The 16,342-nt window shown below is 38.5% G+C and overlaps 1 protein-coding gene across 13 annotated transcripts in view; it reads right to left on the bottom strand.

Moving 5' to 3' along the window:
- FTO (FTO alpha-ketoglutarate dependent dioxygenase) overlaps positions 1 to 16,342 on the bottom strand; it is a 431,926-nt gene that overhangs the window by 341,430 nt on the left and 74,154 nt on the right. For 2 of the 13 annotated variants that reach the window (XM_065028676.1, XM_065028677.1), the window contains exon 8: positions 9,682 to 14,599. The exons of the other annotated variants lie outside the window; for them this stretch is intronic. In XM_065028676.1, coding sequence (XP_064884748.1) covers positions 14,513 to 14,599 — 87 coding nt within the window. In that variant the 3' untranslated portion in view covers positions 9,682 to 14,512. The remainder of the gene's footprint in view (positions 1 to 9,681; positions 14,600 to 16,342) is intronic. 13 annotated transcript variants of the gene reach the window in all.

Genomic DNA, 16,342 nt, shown 5'->3' with positions numbered 1-16,342 from the left:
GTTCATTTTAAAACTGATTCAAAGTACTGAGCAGCTCCAGCTTTTTTTAGTACTTTTAGGATATCAGTAAAGAGGAAAAGCTTCTTCGTTTTGTATTACGCGAGTTCGATCCATTAGCTCAGTTAAAGAAAAAAGAAAAGAAAGAAAGAAAAAAGTACCAGAGGTCAAAAGAACAAAATGACACACAAAAATCCATTGCCAAACTGGCCGTCGGTTGGATGCACAGGAGTAATGCTAAACAACTGTGGTATGGAGACAAAATATGCTTTCTTTACGACACTTCTACAATAAGTTATTGAAGCCTTGTGAACAGCCTTGCCTGGGCACCCACCCCTCGCACACTGATGAAAACAAAGGGGGCCCATTTACATTGTAACCCCACAGTGGGGTTAAGCATGTGACCTTAAAGTATGGTGTGCTTGTGCTTGGTGGAAAGGTTCTTGACAATATAAACAAGAATTACTGCTGTTAGAGAAAGGGAAGACAATTAAAAACAATCTAGGATGCATGTTGTACAGCTGTTGAAGTTTCAGCTACATCTGACCTCTAAAGATGCTACGTGTTTTACTCCAGAAATTCAGCCATTTTAGTTTTATTAAAAGAATACTTCAACAAAAACTGATTTTGTATGACAAACATGAGGTTTTAGATGAGTAACAGAATGAAAATGGTGTATTGCGGGCAAAACTTGCCATCACTGCAGTTAAAAAGCTGTTATGGTCTGCACGTCTCTTTCCAATACTTAAGTTCACTAACAGCTAAGCAAAAAGGAGATGTTCACGAAGAACACAAAACCTGTTGAGAAAAGAAAACAAACAAAAACCATTCTTGAAACAAAAGGGACTTCAACAGGTCAAATCCCAGAATCAAATCTGTTTGACAAACCTTTGTGCCCAGGCAAAAAAAATGGGTGATTTCAGCAAAAGTCTGCAGGCACAGCGTCCCAATATAGATCAAATTGCAGGACCAAGCAGCCGCAACATTTTTTTAAGCTTAATTTTGGATACCATCGATTCCAAATGCAATAAAGACAGACTGTAATTACGGCTAGTATTTTCTTTATACATGCCTACAAATTTTCTAATGACTAAGAAAATACTTAACGTTTTAAAGAGAAAATGGTAGAAAGAACTTTTTTCCTTTGGGCACTACAACTAAGTGGCCTAATATTGTCCTTAAAAAATAGGGGTAGAGAAGAAAAACTTCTGAGAAAATAACAAAGATCTTGGCTAAGTTTCTCCAAACCACAATTTTCCTGCCTGTTTGATCTTTGTACAGTCAGCATAAGCCACTGAAACTCTTCCACAAATGAAAGGCATTCATGGGAAGCCATCAGAAAGCATCGCTCTTCCTCTGGGACCCACGACAATAAAAGGAAAGTTTGTGTCTGCCACGTGGGCCTACGATCCAGCTTAAATGAACAAACCATTGCAATATCCTTCAGCTTTGTGAAAGCGATACTTCCTACTTTTTTGGAAGAAAGGAAGTCATATATAAACAGAACAAAGGGAAGAGGCAACAGGAGCAGAGCCTCTCACAATAAATATTACAGTGAAAGTTTTGCTCATCAAACCAAGATTAAAAACATATTTTAATCTCCCAAGTTTTATGCCTTTGATGTATGTCGAAGAGGAAAGCTTATATATTTTGTAAGATTTACAACATTTCTAGTGGGAATAGCTTCGTATTCCATTTTTTTCTGTTTCTGAAATCGAGAATACGTCGGGTTGATTCTGTCCCTTAATGCTGTGTCATATTGAGCTTTCCTTTGAAGAACAGAAGTTAGGATGTCCTTTGGATGTTTTTCCACACCAGTAGGCTAATGTTGCACTGAACAAAGCACTGCAAAATCACTACAGTGGTGCGATGGCAAACTTTGTAACTATGAAATACTTCTTAAAACATGAGCTTTCCTAGATCACAGGGAAGTTCAAATATTTGCACTAATCTCCATAGCACAGTGAACCACTAAATTGCATTTCTTTGTGGTACTAAAGTAGGAGAAGGTTATATAGCTTCAGTAGGAAAAATAGTAATTTATTATCTGTAATTTTGCCACTACATGCCCACAACAGCCTGATATAACACACGAAGCATTAATTTTCAGAATTACAACACACAAAGCATAAAACTTATGTACTAGGGCTCCCTTTATCACATCTTCTGTTAAATTCCACACGATCTTCTTGCCCTCCCGTAAAACCTTTCTATTCAGCTTTCCTCTCTCTCTTGATACAGCACCCATTGCTAAGACAAAAGCACCTGCACTTAAAATCACATTACCTTGGCTGGAACCCAGTCAAATTGCTGCTTATTTCCATAACCTTAGGTGAGGTCAAAAGCAAATGTAATACACTAATGATCCCCTCACACAGTGTGAGGTAAAATAGCTGAAAGTTTCCACCTAAGTACCAAGGAAGGAGAGAGGGTAAGTATGCACTCACTGGTTTTGCATCTTGTTCAATGCTCTTGCTTTGGTCTTAACAACCAACCACAAACTTTAAGAGAGATGATCAGAAGAGGCAATTTTCAAGTATAGTTTTGCAAACATTGAAGTCAGACAAGCAAAGGTGAAAGATGCTAGAATTAACGTTTTAAACAACTATTCCAGTGAAGATAACTGTACTGAATATTGGTAGACTTAAACAATTTTTAACGAAATTATAAGTGAAGAAAACTCTGGCCAGCAGATAGGTGTGTAGTTCAGATTGTGGGAAGGGGGAAGCAAAAATCTTTTCCTAGTTGTAGCAGCCCCTATAGAGCTGATAAAGGCTCTGTTCCTCCATATCATTTCAAAGGCACACAGACAACTCAGCCATCTTTTCAGAAGCCAAATCCTTTTAACATCTGCTACTAAAGTACTCTTAAGGAGTCCCTTTGATTTCAAGGAGAGATGTGGAAAGTTGTCCAGAGATGGTAAGTCTCAGAGAAAGGAAAAAAGTGAAAGCAGAAATTCCAGGGACTGCAATAACACAATCACAGCAGATTACCTTTCTAAATTAAAAATAAGTTAAATGCTGTAAGAGAAGAAAGGGTTATCATACCAGAAAATTAATATAGATTTAAATCTAGGAACAGTCAAGAAAATATTATTCTAAAACTATTAGAAAAAAAAACAATAAAATTATAATCAGAAGTGCCAAAGCTGGAATGACACCAAAGAAGCTTCAAGGAACTTGCCAGGGAAGACAGGTGTCTTGTCAAGCAATACTGTACTAGAAGAAGGTTCATGCAAACTTCTTAAGTCTTTTGCCCAACGCAAATAAGAAGCAAGTGAAAGTGTGAGGAATAATAGGATTCTTGTCTCCTACTCTCCATTTCCCTTCATGTTGCCATATGGTATCCATATCTGTGAGGATAAGCGGTACTTTGTACCCTGGTGTTTCAGTTTTCATGACACTTTACAAGTCTCATTGCTCATTTCACCGCTTTCCACTAGCTACTCCTTAATGACACCCAGCCATTGCTTCCTTTGCTTGCCCATAAAAACAACATACTCAGGAAATAATGAATGTATATTTGTCTCTTTCAAGTAACTGCAGCTCCGTTTTAACCATTTACTTTGCAATAAACTTTTTAAAGAGAGCCTTTTTCTCCCCCACAAAACAAGGTGATATATCTTAAGGATCACAACATACTCTTTATTTTTTTTAAATATATAGATAATATCCCATAGTCTCCTTTCTCAGTTGCAACCTACATTCATTACCCCACCTCAGAGAAAAAAAAATAAAATTGCAATAAATGCAATAAAATGAGCTACAGGGTACTCAGTTGAGTCTTCAGCCCAAACAGAAAGACACAGTTACTGGTAGAGTTCACAAAATAGATTAGCTAATTACTTCTAATAGCACATTGCTACAAGGTGTACTTTGCTAGATGGAGTTACTTAAAAAGTTGCTGAAAGAATTGGCCCAGAGAGGAGCAGTGTGAGCTGATTAATAGCGGCACATTCAGGAGCTCCAGCCTGAACCGAGAGAACCCCAGCAAGGCAGACTCGTTCATCTCCTGTGGCGAGGTCAACAGTGGCCCAAAGACTCCGACCAGTTGTCAGGACTGAGCAGGTTTGGTGAAGATGCAGCCAGAGGAGATGCTAAAATGGAAAATGAACCATCCAGAACTACAAAAGCCAATAACCTACCGCAGGAAAAAGGTGAAATTGTGATGAACGTGATTCAGGGATTTACCTTTTGGCAGGGCAGCCTCTCTCTGCTTATTGCTCAGTGCAAAACTGCTACATAGTCTATACAAGAAAACTCTTTATTCTTCTGCATTAAAGTAGCTTCTGAAGCAGGTATCAAAACTTGTATTTAAAAAAGGGAATTCTCTGAAAAACACTCAACATGTTAAGATGTTTTAAAGCAGGTAATGCTTAATATTCCTGAAACCCCTGAAAACAGAATACTTCTCATAATAAATTAGAAGAAACAAAATTCCGGGGAAATTGGAAATCCTTCTCCTCTCCCCAAACCCCAGACTTTAACAGAATTTTAAAGTCTATTCCATTCACAGACCATTGTAACTCTCTGGAAACTATCCTAAAGGGTAAACTTTCCCTGTGTTTAGTGAAGCGTTTGCAATGTGGTTTACAACATGGCCTAAGAATGACATTAGAAATTTTTCACCTTTAAGTGATAAACTTGAATATGAAGAACATATAAAGAAACCCAAGTCAGACTTCATTTTTTGGGAATACAATAAAATTAATATAGCAAAAGGAAAAGATTCATTACTGTTCATAAGAATTCGTTCGCCCAGGGAATTTCTTCATCTGTCCTCTCCTTTACTTAGCTAGACAGAAAATAGATTTTGCTGGCTATGTTTAATTTCCACAGCTGTCACTGTGATCTAAAACATTTATATTGGAGCAATCACATTTATCCTCAGGAAACCAGGAACTCGAGTACCAGCTCAAACGCTGTGTAGGCTGCCTACTATCTTCTGACCCCAGTGGTGTCTCAGATTTAGAAGTTGTATCGTACAAATAAGCAGGAAAATGTTTTTTGATTAAAATATATTTGAAAAATGCAATTAGTTCTCAAAACAGCAAAAGCTGACATGGCTCATATGTGCTTATTGACTGGTTAGTACAACTGTAAGAGAAAAGGAAATAAAACAGTAAAATGAAAACAGGATACAAATACTTATTATTTCTGATGTACCTCTCTCAGCTTCTTTCAAGTAGTATACTTTTAATATCCAGTAACTAATTTAATTAGAGTGACCAAAAAAGAGCATCAAAGTAACAGATCCATAGCCCTAGTGAGAGGGTCATAGTATTTACTTAAGTCCATTATACAAACTTTCCAAATGGTTGTATTGAGAAACAGATTACAGCACTTCTGCAAATATTTATGGTACTACCCAAGAAAATAAGTAGTTGTTTGTGACAGATGTAAAAAGGAGTCAAGCAGATTTCAGCAGACTTTGAAAAATGACTAGCAACATTATAATATATTTCTACACAACATAATATTCATTAAAAAAAAAAAAAAAAGTACATTGTTCTATTTATACCAGCCAAAACCTTGCTCCATCTTTCCTGAAGCAAACATTAGTTACCAAGCTGGACCTTATTATTCACATTTAAAGTGTTGATATGTCTACAAGTTTAAGCTACGCCTTCAATTTATGTTCTTCCAACCTTTTCTTCCTACTCCCTAACTTATTCCCTGCACTGCCCCCACTCCTCCCGCCCCCCTTGTAGTAGTAAAAATGGATTTACACAAAACCAGTAACAAGTTTTACTAAAAAATATATTCTGGCTTTAATCAAGCAGCTCATCACTTAAAATCTTATACATACACGCTATTGCAAATGTTCTGTCTACAGACTTTCAGACTAAGTGTTCTGCTACAGTAAGGCCATAATATAACAACTCCTTCAAGAGAGTTGGTTGAGAAATATTTCAACAGACAAAAAACTACTTTGGACATACAACATGAAATAATACATTCACACAAAAGTCGCATTTTTATCTAGTTGCATCATGCATTATTAGTAGTTTACATATTCAGTTTTCCCAGAGCAAGACTCTACTAAATGCTGCAGCCAAAAAGTTAATACAAAGGTCTGAATTTTCATCTATTTAATACCTTGCAGTTCTTTTGATCCATGAAAGCAAATGTCTGCCTAGTTTCTCTTTCCTGTTCTATTACTCACAGTGGTATTTCTAACTGCAAGGAGTAACAGAAAGGAAAAAATAATTTTGAAAGATGAGGCATCAACTTTCACATTAACTTCATTATGCTGACTACAAATAAAGTTTAAGAAGTACAGACACTTAAATTTATTACTATTCTCTTTCCTGTTACACCATCTCTTGCACTTCCAAGATTCTTTATACTTCCATTGTCTTTATTCCCATTTCTCTCTATTTTTTAACTCTTCTCTCATTTTGTTATACTATCTTCCTTCTCACAATTGTTTCCCTTCCCTGTTCCTCCCCCTTTTCTGCAACTTATTTCTTCCCATTTTCTCTCTCTGCTCCGCTCAAAAATTCAACTTGGCCTTAAATTCTGCTTCTTACTAAACCCTCCTTCAAGTTCTTATGCTTTCCATACATTTTGGGGTGCTAGTCTAGTCACAGTCTCTCTGCAGAAATAGAAAAAAACATTTCTAAGCGTAAATGAAACTATTAAAATATAAGTGAAATACTAAAGGAACAAAAAAAAAAAAAAAGAAGGAACGAAGCCAGTGTAGTGCTTAGTGTTTGTAGAAGAGAAATAGAGCTAACCACAGCCCAGCAATTGAATGGCAGACAGCAGTTAAACCAGCTTAAATGGCGAAGTCATGTAGGAAGCCACAGTGCTGTATGCAGAGTTCTCTCTGGAGCATGTACAGGAAAAAAGTCCTCCTAAAATTTTAGCATGTCTGCTTTTTATCCCACAACATGGAACTAATTGTCCTCAGTGTCTGAGACGGATCCCTCGCATGCTGGTGCAGAACAAATGCTACTTTTTCAGCTGTCACAGCAAACATGAAAGATTGTGACAAAAGCAAACAGCACTAATCTCAGCACCTCACAGAGCTCTGAGCAAAACACCGGAGAGAAAAGCAGAGAGAAAACGAGCACACAACAGACAGCAAAACCAAATCATCACGAGTGGCTGGACAGGAGAATCTTGCCTTCACGTTTCCACTGAATAGTCACCCTATCTGCTCTGGAGCAACATTAAAACACCCTCAGATTTGGTACATAGATTAAACACAGATTATAATAATACGTTTCAATTTTCTCGCAGACCGAACAACTTCATCCAGCAGTTCAGGCATTAAACCCATAGCTGGTGACTGAGTTAAAACAGAGCTTTTATACACCAGTGAACTCACGTTCCAGCTCTGCAAAATACACATTGTTAACACTTGATCAGCCTCGTAGTCTGATGCTGAGTTTTCTTAAAACGTCAAGTCCAGCCCAGTTATGCCGGTTGGAAAATGCAGAGGCCAGCTGTCATCTCCCTGTACTGTTTCCAAGGCTGGCATCATTTGAGCTGAGAACACACTGTAGTCTGAAGCCCAAAATACCGACCCCACCAGACGAGCTGCTCTCCTTTTTGGCTCCTACCATGAGCATATCCTCCCTTGCTCCTTGACCTCCTGCTTTGTTTATATACAACAGGCAAGTCCTAAACATTGCAAAGAGCTACTGTGTAGCAACACAATTATTCTGGAACTGGCTTTGAGCAGCTTCAAGTACTGCCAAAATGGGTTTAGAGTGGAAAAATGCCAGTGAGGGAACTCCTGCAGGTCTTCTGCCATCCCCAGGCTTTTCCACACTTGAAGTAGGTGGAACATCTACAGCACAAAGAAGCCTCCAGGCAGAACATCAGCATTTGCAGGCAAGGAACATCTTATGGACATCTTTACAGAAGGGAGCAAAGCCAGGGTCACAGCAAACTTCAGTAAACCCCAGCAATTGCTACAGACCACTGCAAAGTCATTGCAGTTGGACACAACTCAGAAAACCTGGAGACGCAACTGAATTGTCTGGGAGATGTACGAACGGTTACACTATCCTAGCACAGTGTGACAACAAACCCTTCACTGCTTCCCCCTCACCAGCTCCAGCCCTGGAAGGAACACAGCTCAGCAAAGCACCAAGATGAACCCACTATTTAGAGAAATGCTTGAAATGTTGGGGTAAGGGAAGAACCGGAGGCTTTAAATACAGCTCCTCAATTCTGAAAACACAGGACTGGGGAGACAGCCGAAAGATGGAGAACAATCTCTACAGGATCTCCAAATCACCTGAAATGACAGCCATATATATTTACACATACACACAATTTTATAGACACATATATATGTACACATATTTATTTTTTTCTTTACTAAATCCTAAAAAATTGCTTAGAGTGAGACACAGGTAACCACCCAGTTAAAGGCTAAGTAGGGAATGCCTTCTTCCATGTGCTTTTGACCTTTGGATAAGAGATTTTCACTATCTTTAAATGAAAGATTTCTGGAGGATCTACTCATTGCAAAGAGAAATTATGTTCTAACGACTACAGTTTCAACAGACTTGAGCCTCTAAAGAAGAAGGATGCTCCTCTCCCGACCCCAAATTACTTCAAAGTAATTTTCAGATAAAATAGAGACCACAAAAACCTGAGTAAAAAAGAAAGAAAAATCCAAGGAAGAAACACTGCAAAAAAAAAAAAACAAACCCACAAAAACAAAGAAAAGAATGTACCTTTGACCTTTTGACCTCTGGTAATTCAAATAGAGTGTTAATCACCAAAGGCTTAACACCCTCTGCATTATAAATAACATAACCAGTCATCAGGAAATTATAACACCCCATATAATCAAGAAACACTGAAGTCTACCATAGAATTATGCCCAAGCAGTGGGAGGCACGTAGATGAAAATCCAACATAATGTATCACTTCAGTGAGATTCTGCAACTTCACGCCTTATGGAGAACAGCTCAGCACTTGAACAGATAAATCCCTTTACCTCTGTGTGCACACCTGTTAATGTATATATAACAAACACACAAATAATTCACGCATCTTAAACATCCTATTCATTTCTTCAATTGTTAAAAATTTACGCTTACATAATCTCCCCGGGGCTTTTTGGTGGTGGTGGGTTTTGTTTGTTTTGGTGGTTGGTTGGTTTTGGTATTTTTTTTTTTTGTTGGTGGTGTGTTTTTTGTTGTTGTTCTTGGTTTTTTGTTGCTTTCCCCCAGCTCCAGGTATTTTTGGTGCTTGTTGCATTAACACACTTCAACACACATTTGCACTCGATATAATTATTTTTTGCTTAAACATGGACTATTTATCAATAGCATATTAAATACAGTATTATTACTGCACAAGAGCATCAATGAAGACATTTCTATCAAAACACAGACTTTTTAAAAGGAATTGAAAGAAACTTTAAAATGGCCACCCACAATATTCTGCTTTGAAGGAGACACCCAGCTGTCTTACCTTCTGCCATCTTCCCCATAGCCACTTCCCCATCCTATTTTCTCCCAAACCACACCACCTCCCTTTGACCCCGGAGCCCTTGCCACCCTTTCCTCCTCTTTCTCAATCTCCAAAGCCTTTCCTGCCAGGCTGGTTTTCTATTCCCGCTCTACCCCAAGGTCCATTCCACCTACACACCCAGTGTCAAGTTTTCCAGCCATTACAGCCCTTCAGAACTGCCATTCTGGGAGTCGTCACTCACATGGTCCTTGGTCCTGTTGTTCTGCCTCCAAAACAGCTCCTGGCCACTCCATCTCCTGGTGTCACCAGCTCCCAGCACCTGCTGCCACCCTCAACCTGTTGTCTGCTATCCTGCTTGCCTTTTCTTTCCCACAACTTCCTCCTTCAAACACCTCAACAGATCAGTAATTAAGTAAATGGTACCAGATGAACCAAATGAGATGAGAAGTAGAACTCGCTCAGCATTTAGTGTTTTCAGCTGTGCCTTGCTAATCAATCTACTCCTGTGGCCTCCAGACAGGAGGGTTCCACTAGGATCAGGACCCCAAGGTTCCCCCAAGAGGAAAATCAGATCTTTTAACATGGAGTAACTTACGAAGAACATAAAGAGCAACATATCTCAAGGAAGAATTCAGTTCAAATTACTTTAATTTATAATCATATTTTCTGCTGAGACCCAGAGATCAGGGGAGAGAAGATCCATACCCTCAGAATCACACCACACTAGGTGACCTTCTTCCAAAGGACAAAAGAAGGTAGTGTCACAGAATCTGGTGACAGAGCTGCAAGCAAGCAAGGCAGGGCTGGGATGAACAGCGACAGCCCTTCCCACATTTAAAACTGTTAAGATTAGACAGGAAAAAAAGGAAAAGTAGACTTTCTCAGTTTGAGGAGCCTATAAATTGCAATAGAGTGTCTCATTAAAATCTTCAGTAGAAAGACACACTCCTGTTATTCACTTCTTCACATTGCAGAAAAAACAGCAAACATCACCTTTATCCAGCCCACTATAAAAACCCACAGGATTTCTCCAACTTTGTGTCATTCCACAACTAGGAAATACATTTGCTAAATGAAACACAAATGAAGGCTGTACCATGAGAAAAATCCCAGCTTAATTGAGTTAACTAAGCTGATTAAGCCATGCTCTTTCACCTGTTACAGGAAGCATTTAGCCCTGGAGCCATCCTAAAGGCACCTCACACAGCATATGACTTGTTTTCCAGAGATGCTGTACGTATCTCGTCACTGCGGAACGGAAAAAGCGAGCACCGAGCACCCCACATGTCAGCACGCCAACAAAAGAACAGCAGCACCAGCTGATAAACCAGCTGTTTACATCTGGGTCTGGCCTGGAAGGCAAGTATTGTATTACAGGGGAATAGATGAAGTTAAGAGGACATTATTACCCCAACACCTGAGATCTGACTGCTGTAAAATAATTGCAGTGGGAACATTCTCTCCAAAAATCTCGGCCACTGATACTACTACTAGAATCTTTGTACAGTTACAAACAACTCGGACAAATGGATTGAATATCGAATAGATTACAGCAGCCATATTTTTATACAATTAAGATTTATCTTTGTCCTTTGTTGTATTTAAACGAGTTTATATAATTAAAAGAATTTCTTAACATTTTCAATCCTTTCAAAATGTCTAAAAGCAATCTCTAAAATAAAGACATAGCTAAATAGCATTATTCTTATCTTGGTTTTTGCCGGTACAAGGGTGCTGCTCTATGTCTCGTAAAGATTGCTGGCAGAGTGAGAAAATCTGGTCAGCATCAGAGTCTTTCCTGGGACCTGTCTGAAGTGTCGACAAGCAGCTAAACTGAATATTAATACACTCCCCATCATCAAAAGCTGTTGCATACCCAAAGGATGAGAAATATTTTAATCAGCTTTCAGCTTGTCTAGTAGAAGTCAGTTTATTCCTTTGGGATTATACATCTATGTGCTCAATTTTTGCTTTCGTGCTCTCTCTATATATTATTTTTGAAACTAGCAGCAAAGAGCCTAAATCTGCTGTTTTGTTGGAAAAAGCCAGCTAATGCTGTGATTCAATTACAGTATTTTATATTTAACAAGAAAACGTAGAAGACGAAAAGCAAAGAAAAAACATGATAAAAGAGTTCTGTATCCTGTTTTGTTGTTCAGTATTTTTTGCAAACTTCACGATTTTTCAAGACTTATTCATCTGTTGACTCACACATCTTTTCCCCTCCCCAGTAGATTTCTAAGTTTAGATACTGTAAATCCATAATTTCTTCAGCATAATGATCACCAGTGGAACTGACCCATGAATAGGTCTTATAAATATGTGTATCAAGTACGTCCTACATGAAAGCCAGCAAAAGATCAGTAATGGAATAATGGTCTGAAAAGCCTTGACTGTAAGACTATAATTGCATAGTAACCTCTACTTTCTCTACTGTCAATCCTCTGAGAGACAAAGTCAGCCACTCTATGGTTGCATTAATAAAGATTCCACCTACAGGAGAAGACCTTTAAAAGTGAGAAATATTAATAATCCTTATTATGTATATTTATAATACTTTTAAAAGCATCGTAACATTTCTGATTGAGATAGAGCCAGGATTTGTGTTGGCTTTTGCATTGAGCATCTACATAAATGCACTATTGGATTAATTTCATGTTACTCCATCCCTGCTTCCTTGGGGATAGACGTATTACCATTGTACATGCAATACCTGGTGCTCTTTCCTCTTCCCCAGAAGACAAGACAGAAATACAAAGCTTAGCAGCTGAAAGATTTTCAGATACTCTGTCACCTCAAAGAATTCTGAGAAGTACAACCTTTGTGTACTTTGGTGCTACACAGCATCAGCGTAAATTGGTTTGTGCAGGCTAATTTTAAAATAAATTCTATCCAAATCTTCTGTCAGGAACATAATGGATCACCAGTTTTGCCTGAAGGAGTGAATTCTGTGGTCCTACTACTGCAAATGATTTCAGCAGAGAAACTCGCATTTCATGAAATGGAAGCATGACCTTGGACAGAATACGAGAACAATCAGTACAGGATGACAAGGAATAAACTTATTCTGCCATGTGGCTGAATTACAAGAAAAGTCTAATAATTCACTTATTCAAGCTGAGTCCCACCACCACATTGACAAAACAACAAACCTTCTGGCTAGCTGGTGAAGCTTTAATCCATTAGCATATTGCACGCAGATGAAGACTGAGCTAAAATGTAATTACTAGCAGTGTATATATGCATACATATACACACACATAAAAATAAAATAATCACTTGCGTTGGTTACACAATTCTATTGATCCCTAGGCAGGGAGACAGCATGAACTGATGCACTATTTCCAGCACAAAAAGGAGTTCACATCGAGCTCAGCTCCACCGCTGCCATTCCTACTGACAAGCAGGAATCTGGCCTGTTCTCACCACTCCATCATTCAAAATTCCTCCTATGAAAAGAGATGCCATTTGTCTGATTGTGATAAACAATCACGTTATTTTACAGAAATAATTTAGAAGATTTGCTACATTTAAACTTTGTCTTAGAGCCTTTGCTGTGAGAATTATATAGGGTTCAGATTCCCTAGCAGTCCAAGGAGAACTGCCAAAATCTGATGTTAACTAGCGACATTTGAGAAAAGCCAGTAATTATCTTCCTACTGCAGAATAGTAAACATTATGTCTACAGCTTCAGGATTACTAAGCAGAAGCATGTGTAGTAAGAAACGAAAAGTGCAGAAAAGATTCACTGAAAAGCTCCTGAGAGCTCGAACTGGGAACTGCCAGAAGACAATCGGGGTCAGCCAAAACACAATCAGCTCCTTCTGTCTCACTTAGATGGAAAGAAATTGCCCGTCTGCAAAAAAATAACCTTAGATGTGGCCCAAATTCTGCAGTTTCCAGTCACGGTAAGGGGGAGATAGAAATGTGTTGGGTTCCTTCAACTGCAGAATGTTCTCTCCCTAGGACACAGCCAGTAATTAGCTTTTTTCAGTCACAGCAAAAATCATAGCCTCATTTTATTGATGAGGAATTTGAGATCAGAAATAGTCTGCAATCTAAAACCAAAGTAAGACCTCAAGGTTTTGATCTCCACACTGATTTTGAAAACCACACTTAAGCTACTTGCACAAGTTAAACAGAAGTTCAGTGAAAGAATTAGCACCTAATCCATCAGGCCATAATGCTTTCCATGGCAAGGACTAAAGCCAAGTTTTATTTCTTTATATATAAAATGAGTTATCATTTTGATCAAAAATGAAGTAACAGTTAAATACACTGCAACAACGCCATCACCCATGATCTTGTTAGAAATTAGGACTGACAATCAGAAATGACAGAAAAGGTATCAATGCAGCAATGGCAGCTTTTTGGAAGATGTCACCTCCTTTCCTTACAAAAGCCATTTGAAAGTAAAACAGCTGTATTCTATTTTATAGTGGTTACATAGCCATTTAACAAACAACAGGAATAAAACCATGATTAGCAATACTAGTTGTACTCTAAAAAAAAAGAAATTACAGTAATGTAGATAGTGACATTTAGTCATACTTTTATTTGATTGTACTTTCATTTGAAATCACAACTTCCCCAAGTTCATAACAACCATAGCAAAAATTATTCCTGGCAAGCCACTGTAATTCAGTTTTAACACCAAACCAAGTCCTTTTTTTGCATCTTTGTAGCATGTCCATAGATGTAGGTACATGAATGTACAAATCTATAAGCTCTATCTATATCTGATCAATTCTACGATTGCCTAAATGAGAACGAGAAATCACTTCAACCGTATTTCACAATTTATCAAGTTTTATGTAACACATAGACATACAAATTTCAAAACCGCGGAATAATTTCTTTTCAAGAATTTTTATTTTCAGTGTTCAAATACGGTCTTTTATTCAGTTTTTCTACTAGGAAATGGATTTCTAAGAACATGAAAGGCTTGGCAAAGAATAACTGGACTAGTAAAACAATAGCACAATACCGCTATTTCACTATTCCCACAGCAAATAATAAGCATCAATAAACATACTGCTGATAAAAGGATCCTTTATTATTCCAGTATATGTTCATCCAAGGTTCTGCGGAAAAACGGTGGAAACAGCACATGATTTTATCCCATCTACAGTAGCCCCGTCACACTGATTTTGCTTTCCCTGAAAACAATCACATAGTTCCCATTAACAATAAAATGGCAAGAGCAGGTTTTAAACTACCCCTGCAGGATGGACACAGGATGCCCAGGGATGCAGCAGGAGCTGTGCTGTGCGCTCCCTGCGCACAGCAGTACCTGCAGTGCTGCCCGGTGCAGCTCCTGCTCCCCCGCTCCACTCCTGCTGACGAGAAGGGCAAGCAGTTGCCCCCAGTGCTCACCCCTATAAACGCCTTTTCTCTAAATGTAACTTTATATGTATTAAAATTTACAAAAATAAACTGATTAGAAGAGCATCATAGTTAAAAACCCCAGGATACCTGTGTGTGTATTGGTGTGTAGAAGTGTGTACATACCCAAACACCATGCTCTAGCAGTCTACCCTATATGGAAATATATTTACACATGATGGAGAATCCTGTTTGAGCCACAGTGCTCAGCTCAGACACCGAGATCCATTTACACAATTCAAATACAAGATTGGGGCATAACCTATATGGACAATTTTGATTTCTGCTGATAGTGTGTTGTATGTATTTATGTTGTAAACACTGACAAAGAACTCATCACATTTTCCATGCAAGTACACATATATACTATACACATCCAATAGTATAATAATACAGTGAAGACAACAGAAAGCAGCCCTGCTACAGCGAGTTAAGCACAAGACAACAGAATTCCAGACATCCAGAGCCGAAGCTCACCAGGACACAGCTGTGTGCACAACACCCACGGGCGTCACGCTTGTAATGCGGGTGCAAACGCACTCAGAAGGGGACAGGGGAGGGGACGGCATGGCCACCTCCCAGCTCCGCTGCCAGAAACACATCCCACTTCCCCACAGGATAGAAATCGTCCAAAATTCTTCCTGGCTTCTGCCACTTAACATTATAACCTCAATGTTTTCAGCGTAATTCTCACAGTATGCTAAGCTGAAAGAGCACCCTTTGAACAATTCCAGTTTATAATAGAAATGTTATAGCGGTTCGTATCGACAGAGCTTAGATCTCCACCGGCGCACAGAAGGGTTAAAACCAGAAAGTGCTATCCACTGGTTTGCTCTGATGTTCCTGCAGATATTGTCACTGGATGTATCCTCAGTAGAATTCTATTCAACACCTCTGTCTTTAAGTACAAAGCTGTAGGCTGTAGCAGCTTTAGGAAACATAAGTATCCTTTTTTCTGCTGCACAGTATCTGTGTGTGAAATTCTCTAAAGGGGTTTAAGTATTTACCCTGAACACTATCAGACAGTTTCTAAAATTTTCCTTATCCTGTTGCAAAAACACTTCAAAGAGAATCATAAACACAGTCCTTTGTGCTTTCAGGACACACTTTGTTTTGGAAGCTTAAGTCTGAATTCCCTCAGAATTGTAAATATTTGTTTTTCTGAAAGACGTGCAAAAAAACTTTGTTGTTTTTTTTTTTTAACAGATTGATAGTGATCCTACTACACACAATGTTGAATCCTTTTGCCCACTTCTGACTGCTAAAAATATTGGGGTCAAGGAAATTAGTATCCAAAAAAAGAAGTCTTTGAGATAAGTTGTTTTGTTGTTTCAGATAAAAGGTACATTTCCAGAAACATCTGACTCTTACTGTACATAAAATATAACCTGCCAAAAATTCATTTATTGAAAGGGTCTGGCCTAAACAGATAAGAAGAGCCCCAAAAGACAAGAGATGGCTCGACTGTGGGTGTGTGAGCTGCCATGTTGTGCATCTCACAGCTCGTTAGGCAAACA

Source organism: Columba livia, chromosome 13, assembly GCF_036013475.1.
Source record: "Columba livia isolate bColLiv1 breed racing homer chromosome 13, bColLiv1.pat.W.v2, whole genome shotgun sequence".
Taxonomy (NCBI): domain Eukaryota; kingdom Metazoa; phylum Chordata; class Aves; order Columbiformes; family Columbidae; genus Columba; species Columba livia.
The sequence above is the reverse complement of the archived record's forward strand: the minus strand, read 5'-3'. Positions and strand labels throughout refer to the sequence as shown.